This window comes from Vanacampus margaritifer, chromosome 17 (assembly GCF_051991255.1).
Source record: "Vanacampus margaritifer isolate UIUO_Vmar chromosome 17, RoL_Vmar_1.0, whole genome shotgun sequence".
Taxonomy (NCBI): Eukaryota; Metazoa; Chordata; class Actinopteri; order Syngnathiformes; family Syngnathidae; genus Vanacampus; species Vanacampus margaritifer.
In genome coordinates, this window is record NC_135448.1 from 13756109 (window position 1) to 13767969 (window position 11861).

Below are 11861 nucleotides of genomic sequence, written 5' to 3' on the forward strand. Positions count from 1 at the left end.
TAATTCCCAGATCTTTTTTATTTTTTATGATTCATCCTATTTTATTACATTTATTAGGGTGACAGGGGACAGGAGGGGTCATTGGGGCCAAAAGGTGAAAAGGGTGACAAGGTAAATAAATTGTCATTTTTTTAACCAATGATGCACCAATACATTATTCTAATATGTCTAAATAATGCTAATCTTGCTGTAATTAATTTTATATTATTGCCTCCTTCTCCTGCTTTCAGGGTGAAGTTGGAGCCAGGGGATTGCCCGGCGTGCCCGGAAATGTAAATCACATTCAATAATAGAAAAGAAAAAAAAAACACTTAAAAATAAATAAATAAATATATATATTTGACATATATTTATGTTTTTGCTTTACAGGTTGCAAGTGTCATTCCTGAGCCGGGTGAACCTGTAAGTTGGCTCTCAACAAAACAACGTCCATGAAAAGAAAAGAAAAGTTGCACTGAAAATGGAAATATCAAATATTTAAGAGATGATTTCAGTGTTCATTCCTTTCTTAAGCTCACACATACTGACTTTGTTGTAACTTGAAGGGAAAACCAGGAGAAAAAGGAGAGAAGGGGGACCAAGGACAGACTGGAGAAATGGTGGGATTTTGTCAATACAGATTTTCATATTTCAACCTTTTTTTATTTTTATTTTTTGACGTTATAGAGCAATTGCTAAATTACATATTGCAATGTGCGAAAAAATCCACTAGATGTCACCAGAGATACAATAAGAACACTATGAACCTGTGCGACATACAGCTGGACAACTGAGACGCTTGACTAATTATAATATGTGTCACATGTTAATTTTGCATTCATGGATATTATTTACATATTATTTTTCACTCTTATTTTGATTTTTTTTTCTCTATACCAAATATAAAGCTTTACGAAAGCTGTATTTTAAAATTGGGAGAAAAACAGACCAAATAAATGACAAAGAAAAAATTTCATTTAATCAAATGTGTTATTAAATATACTTTGTCTGAAGGGCCCTAGAGGTTTACCTGGTGAGCAAGGCTTTAAGGGTCCACCTGGACTAGCGGTAAGTGCTTGCGATTAAATAACATTGGATTAATCAATCAATCAGTTGATCATACTTCACTTGACCTTTTTCTTCCTCATAGGGTCCAAAAGGCGACACAGGACTTCAAGGAGAGGCAGGACGTGTTGGAGACCCGGTGAGTTGAATGTCTTTGAACTGATTCACTGTAAGAAGCCCAATAATAGTACATAGTAAATAGTATAGTAACCGCTAATGTGTTTGCTCCAGGGGCCTCCTGGTGTAGCTGGTCCTCATGGGCCTCGCGGGCTCCCGGGCAATGTGGTAGGTCCGCACGCCTAATTTGATGTATGCTGTCTGACTAACGAGTTTACGACGGCTCACTTTATGATGGAACAATTATATATATTTTTTAAGGGCATACCAGGCATCACTGGACCCCCTGGTCCGGCTGGAGAGAGAGGAGACAAGGTCAGTTCTTTTTTTTTTTTTTTTTTTTTAAAGGTACAGGCAGCATAAGGTAGGAGTCATTTTTTAAATTGATGTCAGGCGAAGGGCTACCAGTCGGATACACACTTCTGAATTAACAAATGTGCTCAAATTACCCTTAATTCATGGTTTAACCAGGTAGGAAATATTTATGTTTTCAAATTCTTCATTAAATTATATCAATAATAATATTAATAATAACAAAGTTGCTTGATTTATATATAAAAATGGTGAAGTATTAATTATTAGCAATGAATTATTATAATAATTATATTTTGTTTTGCAATATCTAATTATCATCGACATAAATTTACCACCTTACATTTATTTTTTCTCTAAAGGGAGAGTCGGGCAAACCTGGGCAAGCAGGTCAACGAGGACCACCCGGAGAGCCTGGTTTGATCGGACCCCCAGGACCAACGGGGAAGGGAAAAGATGGACTAACTGTAAGAAATCCACTTTAACCCACACTCACATTACACCAAATTATTAAAAATTGGGTTTATATTGTTGACTCAAGTGTTTGCTGACATTATCATACAAGTCTCAGGAAATGATCATTCAACGTGTATTTATCAGTAAATATTTATGTAACAGCTTTTTTACTGTCTTCAACTCTCTCAACGTATTTTTTTTCCTTCCACACGTGTTGTGCTCGTAAACATGTACTACGTGGCATACATGTCGAACCGCAACACAACAAGGCTGAGTTAGCACATTTTGTGACTCCGTCCGTTTTTTTCCACTTCAGAGCTGCTGACGGGCAAACAGGAAGCATGCTTACTTTTATATTTATTTATTTATTTAATTCTTTTTTACAGCAGCCAGGTGCGGCCCCGAGGCCTCGCTCTTGCTATTTACGTGCTTGAAAAATGAACTCGTACACACTTTCTAATGCCTAATGATTTAGTCTTAAGAGGTTTATATGAGGTGTTTGTGTTCCCAAGATGTTTAATTGACGTGGTTTGTGATAATGACAGGGTGAACAGGGACCACGGGGAAATGAAGGACCCCCAGGGCCAAAGGTAATTGGATTTTATGTGGTTTTTTTCTGTGTATGGTAGACAGACAATGTAATAGTACTCACAGGCATAGATTATCTATCCTCTGTGAAGAACTACAGCTTGCACAGTCAGTTGTAAAACTTTTCTTTGTGTATTTCTGTATTATACTGCCTCCTAGTGGCCAAGATGCGCAGAACATGAGGAGTGCAATCTCCGTTCGTTTTCAGTGATGCTGATATTTAATGCACAAAACATAAACGTAATTAGTAATAAGCTTGGTTTGTCTCTCTCAGGGCCCCCCGGGGTCAAGAGGAGAGCCAGGTTTACCAGGGGACAGGGGCTCCCCAGGGGAAGGCAAAACGGGACCTCAGGTATGAGCGCCAATTCCACTATAGTGTGCAGTTTTTATTTAGATCATCTCTATAATGACTGCCTTTTGTCTTGTTTTAGGGCCCAGCTGGAAATAATGGGGACGCCGGACCACCTGTAAGTTTAATTTCTGAATATTTTTAATTTATGTAATGACTCATTTGTATTGAATTATTATGCATTCCTTTTGATTTGATTGTTTGTTATCATTATGGTATTATTAATTTATTTTCCCCTCTAACCCCCCCCCCCCGATTTTCAGGGCTTGAGGGGCCTACCTGGTATTCCTGGCCCTGATGGCCCCGCAGGACATAACGTAAGTACCAATTTGGCTCTGTCTTGGCCATACAAATTAAAATATTGACTTAATGAGGTTTATAATACTGTCCATGTAACCCACTGTCTAGGGATTACCCGGAAGGCCGGGAGAGACGGGATCACCCGGAGAGCCTGTAAGTATGGATAGAATGACCTCTTAAGCATTTTTTTTTTTTTAACCCCAATGAGCATCCTCCGATTCATTTTGATACTTTATGATCATCTTCTTTAGGGAAAAGCCGCTGACCTTTCGGACATCAAACTGAAGGTAAGCTCCGTTGCTCGTTTCAAGCGAGTTATGCAAAGATCATACAATACAATCCTGTTCTTTGCATCATTTAGGACATTTGCTCAGACTGCCCAGCAGGCCCACCTGGAGCAGCCGGCGTTCCGGGATTGCCAGGCGATAAAGGACAACATGGACCTCCTGGGAAAGATGGTCAAGATGGCTATCAAGTAGGACAAAGTCATTTGTATTCTGCATTATTGTTAATATCACCTTTCTCCTAATGTAAAGTCAATGGAGTGTGTGTTTGCGTGTGTGTGGGTGCATTCATTTGGCCCAAAACGAGGCATGAGGTCCAAGTTACTAATGTGCGCCCATCAATCACAGTACGCCCCTACACAGTCTGCATCATTAGTAGGGCCTCCTCCGGGGGCACTAGTGAGCAATTAGGGCACGCTTAGTCTTCCAGGACGAAGACTGATTGTCTGCTGTGTCATTACAGGGCGCACCGGGACTACCGGGACCTCAAGGACCTGCCGGAGCTGACGGAGGAAAGGCAAGTTGGCACTTTCCTTATCGCTGACATGGGCAAATGCTAATTAATGTTTTTTTTAATGCTCAGGTATTAGCCCAAACTCTCATCTTATTTTATATTAAAGTGGAAATTTCATCATCAGATTTATTTCCCTTGTTTTTGTTGTCAAAATCAGGATTACAGTAATTTCTGGACAACAAGGCGCTACTTTTTTCACTTGCATTCGACCCTGCGGTTTATACAAAGGTGCGGCTTATCTATCAGATCGCAATGGGGCGCATTATAAAGAAAGCGCAAGAGCGTCAGACAGAGCAAAACAAACCAAGTGAGCCCACATACAGTAGGAGAGGCAGAACGAGACAATTTGCGCCCTCATTATGGAAAAGAAAGTAGCGGAAATCCGGTGCGGTAAAATTAAAAACTCCTGCGGCTTACAGTCAGGTGTGGCTTATATATGTAGCAAACTCAAGTTTTCCCCAAATTTCGCTAGCGCGGCTTATAGTCAGGTGCGCCTTGTAGTCCAGAAATTACTGTACATATATTTTCCTTTTCCTTTAAAAAAAAATGAAATTGTTATATTTTTTTTAATATATATATTTTTGCCTGAGCTGAACTCAGCCTGGGTGGTGCTGTCTCATGCAAATGAGCCACTGCTCAATGCACCCCCTCGACTGCGAGGCCAATGCCGAGTAACCCTTTTTGTTAGCATGACAACGAAGAGCGAAGCTAGGGCGTTGTGGCAAGGCAAGTGACTCTTGCAGGCCCTGAGTGAAGAAAGACATGATTTGACAGTAAAAGCAATGATTGTGTTTTCATTCATGAAGGCAGCACTTCATCATCAAGCCGCCGATTGTTGTTGTCAATTTGTATAGCAGATTTGTGTATCTGGCACATGCAATGGTCACCAAACGCAAACTCTGCTTAACTTTTTTTTTTTTTATCCACGCAATTTAAAAATCAAGTTGTAATTTGTTTTGTGTTGGTATATTTTAAATAAAATAAAAAGTTTCAGCCTGAAATGACATTTATTAATTTATCCACACAGGGACTCAAAGGCGACCGTGGTACTGCTGGAATGCCAGGAGATAAAGGAGAAAAGGTAGAAAGAAACTTTAATTACATCAATATTTCGATTATATTATGTCTTAATCATTTCTTCTTTTGTTTTTTGCAGGGTCACCCTGGACCTACCGGCCACCCTGGTCCTGCTGGAATAATGGGTGCACCGGTAAATTGCTCTCTCTCTCTCTCTCTCTCCAAATAGTCTCAGAAGCCATGCGTGTTTAATCAGTTTGATAACATTTTGTTTGTGCTCAGGGCAATGATGGACAACCTGGTCCTCCTGGTCCCCAAGGCCCCGCTGGAGAAAAGGTCAGGCCAGAATCATGTACTTTCCCACTTATAAAAGCCACGTGCCATCAGTCTACAAGCCTGCTCTCTAGCATGTAGGGCACACATGGTGTCTAGTACTCACTTTATCTTTTTAATGACTGTTTGTTTTTAACAGGGCAAAGAGGGTCTCAAAGGGATCCAGGGTCCTCCAGGTCTTCCTGGCATGATTGTAAGAATAATTATGAGGCATCCAAAGTTTATACTCGTACATTCACCTGTAGTGTGATCATAATGTCTTTAATTAGCAAAAAATATTGTAGTCATGCTTAAATACATCCCACTAAATTGCAGGGTCCACCTGGAAAAATAGGAAAAGACGGTATACAAGGTGAACAAGGAGAACCAGTAAGTACAATATTTTAGCCTCATTTCATGTCACCTGATGGATGCTGTGATGCAGAAACCGTTTTTTAATTTTTTTTTATTCCAGGGCAAACAAGGCGAACCTGGACCACTTGGCAACCCTGGACTTCGGGGACTCCCAGTAAGTAGCCTCCATAAACTCCCATAAGACCACAAAGGCAGCTACAGACCAGTTCACCACTGTCTCTTCCTGTTCAGGGCTTCAAGGGCCACAGAGGAGAACCCGGTTCTCCTGGGTCAAAGGTAAGCGAAGCAAACCATGAGTGAGCTCAAATTCCGAGTCCATAAATGGAACAGTATAAATGTATGCGTCAAACAGGGAGAAGATGGAAAGCCTGGATCACTTGGACGTGATGGCAAACCTGGAAAGGAGGTACAGCATTCTTTAATAAGTTATAGATCCCCCTGAGTATAATTTTAATGAATATCTGTAGAAATATAGTAAAGGTGCTTTATTACCCTCCAATGACGTGGGAAGCGTGAAAACCTTATAATAATTAAATGCTGTAAATATAGTTTTTCCTCCCAGCTACGCTGTATAGTAGAGATAAATATCCCACTGTAGAAAATCCCGGACTGTTAAAAAAAACTACATAAAACATTCTTCAGTGCGCAGCATTGCATCCTGTCGTCTTCTGGAACCAAGCCCACCGATGATTAAAACAAGCTTGAAGCAGAGTGCCAAAATAATCTTTAATCATATCTATATTTCACAGTGTAGCAGTGTGAAATAGTACACTGCAGATGCTTTCTACATTATGAGAGTTTTGTCCCATTGTATATTTTAAAATTCTTGTTTTGTTACGGCAGGGTCCAAAGGGGCCTCCAGGACCGGAGGGACTCGTTGGACCAAGAGGAGAGCAAGTGAGCATGAACGCACGACTCAGCACATTGTCTTGTCAAGTGGAAAGACGTACAGATATATGGAAATAAGTCCATCACTTCCTGTCTCTTTGTGTCGTTCCCTTCCAGGGCAAGCAGGGTGAAGCGGGGCCGTCGGGCAAAGCAGGTCTCCCAGGAACTCCAGTGAGTTATCTGTCACTACTTTACACTATGCCAACCCAAAAAAAAAAAAAAAAAAAAGTGATTCTGCAACAACAATATCAGCGTCTGCAAACAGCCACGGTGTCACAATAACAACTTTGACTGATGGTGATAGTACGTTGCTCGGCAATAAATAGAAGAAGAAACAGGAAAAGATATGTTTGCGGAACGGGAGCACGCCGAGTGGATGTGAAGCATTTCCTTCATCTTGGAGATGAGCTGTCGGGTTGTGATGAAAGTTGTGTTTGCCGCAGTGACATAGTACTTCTCTCCTTCGGGTGAACTTTTGTATGCTGGAGATTAGTTGTTAGAAAATGATTGCGGTGGAACATCAGGAACAGGTTGCACTTGGATCATTAAGATGCACACTGTGTTATTAATTCAAAGGCTTTCAAAACATTGAATCCAACTTTGAATTAAAAGATTTCAAAATGAAACACCCAAAATATTCTTTGTTACATTAGGTTTAGTAGGAATCTCGTATGTAGTTCACTCACTAGCAAAAAATGTAATACATTACTAGCCATATAACTGCCTAATTAACTAGTCAGCTAGTTATCAGGTTACTAATAGCTGACTACAAAAAAATCTGACCTACTAACAAGTCAGCTAACTAGTGATACAAAATAGCTGACTAGCAAGGAATTTAGTTGGCTATCTAAATTGCCAATTGATTAAATGACTAGTTTGCTGACTATCTAGCTGACTATTAAGTTTGCTAACAACTAACTAACTAGTCAACTCAGTAATGGAAAAGTTAGCTGAATGACTGATTGACAAATGATTACTACTACCTGACCTACTAACTAGTTATCTAACTAATGAAACAAAATAGTCGACTAACAAGGTATTCAGTTGGCTAACTTTCTAAGTGCTGAGTGATTAGAAGGCTAGTTTGCTGACTATCGAGTTTGCTAACAAATTAACGAGTCAGCTAAGTAACCAAAAAGCTAGCCAAATGACTGACAGAACGAAATAACTGATTGCATGTCTACCTAGTTAAGTAGCAGAAAACGAGATGGCTAGTTGCCAGCTAACTAATGGCTGACTGACTACTAGTTGTCTCACAAAACAAAATAGCTGAATAGTAGCTATTTAATTAGTTAACTATCATTCATTTGCTAACTATCGAGTTTGTTAACTAATATAACTATCTCACTTTTAAGCTTGGCAATGATAACACGAGATAAACTCTTAAAAAAGTGTGTGTGTGAGGATGCGGAATAACACTTTAAATAATTTCTTTTGGCTTTAAACTTTAATATCCCATTGTTTATTTTTACAACCTACCTCTTAAACTAAACCTCCTCAAGGTAGACATAGGACTCGCTCAGTGTCTTTCGCTTATTACCGACACCCATCTCTTCAAAGTGCCACCCGAGTCCTCTTAAAGCTTGTGAAGCCTCCGCTCTCCATGTAATTGAGTGATTTCACAGTCAGTCCACTTCTGTAAGGAGTGCGGGGTGATACAAGGACCCGGCCGTGAACGCTGGAGCGCAGTTAGGAGACCGGCAGGTCCTTGGGCTGATAAATGGTTTCCTGGAAGGAGGTCACTGCCCAACGACATCAGTCAGCAGAGGAGCAGATAATCAGAAATGGCCTCAAGGAGGGAAGAGGGAATGAAACTGAGAGGTTAAAGGAAGAGAAATTGCAGAAGAGAGGCAGGAAAGTCAACTAAACGCTACATTTGGTAAAGGTTCTGTTGCCACATGAGTCCATTATTCATTTCTGCAAACATTGGACAATCCATGCTTGGTCCTTGGCCCTTATAAATGTTTTCAATCCAAAAGAAAAGATTGCTTTATTTTGATCCACGGTACTGCACCATGTTGATTAGAACGCTAAGCTAAATGTTAATCTCACTGAATCCTCCCTAAGGAGCGGGGTTTTTGGAGTGCACTCAAGTCTGAGAAACTCTACATTTTGTGTGTGATGAACAGAAATGTCTTTGCCATCATTCAGGGTTTAAGAGGTGAAAGGGGAGAACCCGGCAATCCAGGATTACCAGGCTTCAGTGGACCTAAAGGGCCTGCGGTACGTGTCGGTTGGTTAAAAATCCTGATCCACATCTTTCCAGTATTGACATTTATCCCGATTTTCCAGGGTCCGCCTGGTCCTGTTGGTCCAGAAGGGAAACAGGTAGCTTACACTCATCGCTTATATTTTATAACTCTTTGACTGCCAGACGTTTTCAGAAAAGGGATGCCGTGGGTGCCAGCCGATTTAAGCATTTTTGACTGATCTTTCAAGGTCCACTGAAAATGTTGTGTTTGGACTATGGAAACACACATACTACCAAATGAAAGATTGGACTCTCATATTTCATCAGAAAAAAAAGTTTGTTTCTACCTTATTCTGTTTTTCAGTAATCAACAATAGAAAATGGTTAGTTTCACCTCTGTTTTGAAAAAAACCCGTCTTTTAACGTCTTTGGCACTCCTCCATAGGATTTTACTAAACGTTATTTAACGTTTTTGGCAGTCAAAGAGTTAATGTACAGTACATATTGCTATTTTTTTTTTTTTTTACATCTTTGGGGTCTTGTAGGGAGTCCCAGGCCGAGCAGGTGATCTTGGTCTTAAGGGGCAAAAAGTAAGTACCTGGATTTATTCACATACAAAAAAAAACAAAAACACAACATACAAATATTCATATCTATTTCAGGGTGACACAGGTATGAAAGGAGATAAAGGACAATCAGGAGAACCAGGTATTCCAGGAAATACAGGACCACCTGGCAGAAAAGGCCATACTGGTATGATGGGTATGTCAGGACCACCGGGTGAAATGGGATCTCCTGGGTCACAAGGACCTTCAGGAAACCCTGGAATGCCTGGCCCCAGAGTAAGTCCCTCTTCCTACCTCATCAGTTACCATGCAAATAATTTAGTCATCCGGAATCATCAACATCTCCTCAGGGGGAGTCGGCATCAATGGAGCAGATGAGAAGGCTCATTCAGGAGGAACTGGCGAAGCAACTGGATGGTGCGGCAGCAGCTTGCTCCGGTTCTCATCTTGTCTGAAGAGTCCATTTTCCTTAGGAGTGTTTCTTTTGTTCTTGCAGCCAAATTGGCCTACCTCATGGCTCAGATGCAACCGGCCCACGTGAAGAGTTCAGCGGGACGACCAGGACCGCCCGGCCTTCCAGGTAAAGAAGGCAACCCTGGACGACCTGGCCCACCTGGTGAACCGGGCATACCTGGACTGAATGGAGGCGAAGGAGTGAGGGGACCCATGGGTCCTAAAGGTAGACACTCACACTTAAAGTTGACAGGTGTGAATTTGAAGCTGCCAATTCGACTATATATCTTAGTGAATTTGTCAAATGGCTTCCAAGTGTTATATGGGCGTACCAGATACATGGGTGATACTGAATTGCAGAAAATGTTTCGATTTTGGCACCGCATCTACCAGGGTCATGGTGCTCATTGGGAATTTCTGAAGATTCCCAAAAGGCCAGTCCATTCCAGGCCAAAATTGGCACGCATCAGGGCCGATCCAGCACCTCGCCATCCCTAGTCGATGAATAGGTTCCGGCGTATGTCGACCACCGTACGCACCCACACAAACCCCCACCTCACCGGCTGAAAAATATTTCCTGAATTTTGGTTACAGTACGTCCTAGTCATCTACACATGGCAGCTAAGTTTCACAGCTGGCTATGAAACCCAAAACTGAGATCTACAAGGTCCAAACCAATACAAATGTATTGTTTATCAATACAGTTTGTTGTATCTCTTCAAAACTTACCCAAGGGATGATCTACCCAATATTTGATTGCAGTTTCTGGTTATGGGAACCTTTTGATTTTAGACGATTTATATTCCTTCCAGGTGAAAGAGGTACTAAAGGAGACAAGGGGGATTCTGGGATTGGTGAAAGAGGAGAACAAGGCCCTCCTGGTGCTTTAGGTAAAAACCACAACAGTAATAATGGATTTGCAATGACCTCACTTGAGCCCTAAAGTGCTTGTGCCTGCCACAGGTCCAGCTGGTATGCCTGGTTATGGTAAAGACGGAAGCCCAGGACAAGCTGGAGCCCAAGGGGAGCCAGGAAACCCCGGCCCCACCGGTCAACCCGGCCCTTCTGGACCTACCGGCCAATGTGACCCCTCCCAATGCGCCTACTACGCCAGCCTTGCGAACAGACCTCACAGCAAAAATGTCAAGGGGACTTAAAATTTGAAAAAGATGACACCAAGAGCTTGAAGTACAGTTGTATTTATGAACAATGTAGTGTCTGACTCAAGAACTTTTTGGGAGGGACTTTTGGAGGACTGAAGCAATACGTGCTGAGGGTCATTACAGTATTTGTTTTCTTTATTTTTATTTTTGGGTATGACGCTTGCAATTGACGGGGATTGGTGGCTTTTGAAGATGGAATGTGGGCAAAGAGGGCAGCTAAATGTTTTCCTGACTTGCATGCTTCCTGTAAAAAAATCAGGAGACAAGACGGATGATGCAGGTCCTTCCAAGTATGTCAAGCTATAGATTTATCTCAGTGTCAGTTCCTTCCTCACCAGAATGTTTGGCCGCTGCTCAATCCGTTGGCTAATCGCTTGGTATAGGGGTTATTATTTTGTTGATGTTGGGCGGGGGCTGGGGGGGGGGGGGGGGCTTTGGGAAGCCATGTTTGAAATATTAGGCAGTATTAACAATGGTTGTTTGTGAAAGTGATGGTAGTCCACAGTTGGGCTTCTTATGTAGCGTTGAATAGGATAATTTTGCCCCGCTTTTCCAAAATGGAGGTAAGTAATACTACCTTCCTTTTTTGATATGTTCAAGCTTTAACGATGGAATAAACCTACGGCCAAGCAACTCGCCTCCGATTCTCCCAACTCATTGATTTGAGCCTTTCTACCTCTGGGAGAGATTGGGAGAGTTTTTAATTATAAAATCTGGTTTGTTTTATAAAAAATAAAAAATAAAAAAAGCAAGACTTTGCAAATGATTTTGCGTGGAATTAAAAGTGAATGACTTTTTCAAAGCACTTTTCAATTATTGAAGGTTAATGACTTGCCTCATTCGTCGCCGCAATGACTTGCTGAACTGCTTAGCTCATTGCTTGTTTTTCAGTTTTTTTTTTAAAGGCTCGTTGCTTCGAACCACTTTCTCGT

The 11861-nt window shown here is 41.3% G+C and overlaps 1 protein-coding gene across 1 annotated transcript in view; it reads left to right on the top strand.

Moving 5' to 3' along the window:
• The window catches only part of col22a1 (collagen, type XXII, alpha 1), a 39784-nt gene extending 28477 nt beyond the window's left edge, over window positions 1-11307 (top strand). Inside the window, exons 30-64 of the mRNA XM_077548650.1 lie at window positions 58-111; window positions 231-272; window positions 370-402; window positions 546-599; window positions 994-1047; window positions 1130-1183; window positions 1276-1329; window positions 1423-1476; window positions 1836-1940; window positions 2475-2519; window positions 2792-2869; window positions 2949-2984; window positions 3130-3183; window positions 3275-3319; window positions 3418-3453; window positions 3528-3641; window positions 3914-3967; window positions 4992-5045; window positions 5121-5174; window positions 5264-5317; window positions 5454-5507; window positions 5630-5683; window positions 5769-5822; window positions 5900-5944; window positions 6021-6074; window positions 6512-6565; window positions 6674-6727; window positions 8708-8779; window positions 8849-8884; window positions 9293-9337; window positions 9410-9589; window positions 9664-9730; window positions 9810-9992; window positions 10579-10656; window positions 10730-11307. Of these exons, the coding sequence (XP_077404776.1) occupies window positions 58-111; window positions 231-272; window positions 370-402; window positions 546-599; window positions 994-1047; window positions 1130-1183; window positions 1276-1329; window positions 1423-1476; window positions 1836-1940; window positions 2475-2519; window positions 2792-2869; window positions 2949-2984; window positions 3130-3183; window positions 3275-3319; window positions 3418-3453; window positions 3528-3641; window positions 3914-3967; window positions 4992-5045; window positions 5121-5174; window positions 5264-5317; window positions 5454-5507; window positions 5630-5683; window positions 5769-5822; window positions 5900-5944; window positions 6021-6074; window positions 6512-6565; window positions 6674-6727; window positions 8708-8779; window positions 8849-8884; window positions 9293-9337; window positions 9410-9589; window positions 9664-9730; window positions 9810-9992; window positions 10579-10656; window positions 10730-10923 (2352 nt within the window). The 3' untranslated portion in view covers window positions 10924-11307. The remainder of the gene's footprint in view (window positions 1-57; window positions 112-230; window positions 273-369; window positions 403-545; window positions 600-993; window positions 1048-1129; window positions 1184-1275; window positions 1330-1422; window positions 1477-1835; window positions 1941-2474; window positions 2520-2791; window positions 2870-2948; window positions 2985-3129; window positions 3184-3274; window positions 3320-3417; window positions 3454-3527; window positions 3642-3913; window positions 3968-4991; window positions 5046-5120; window positions 5175-5263; window positions 5318-5453; window positions 5508-5629; window positions 5684-5768; window positions 5823-5899; window positions 5945-6020; window positions 6075-6511; window positions 6566-6673; window positions 6728-8707; window positions 8780-8848; window positions 8885-9292; window positions 9338-9409; window positions 9590-9663; window positions 9731-9809; window positions 9993-10578; window positions 10657-10729) is intronic.
• The last annotated feature ends 554 nt before the right edge of the window (window positions 11308-11861 follow it).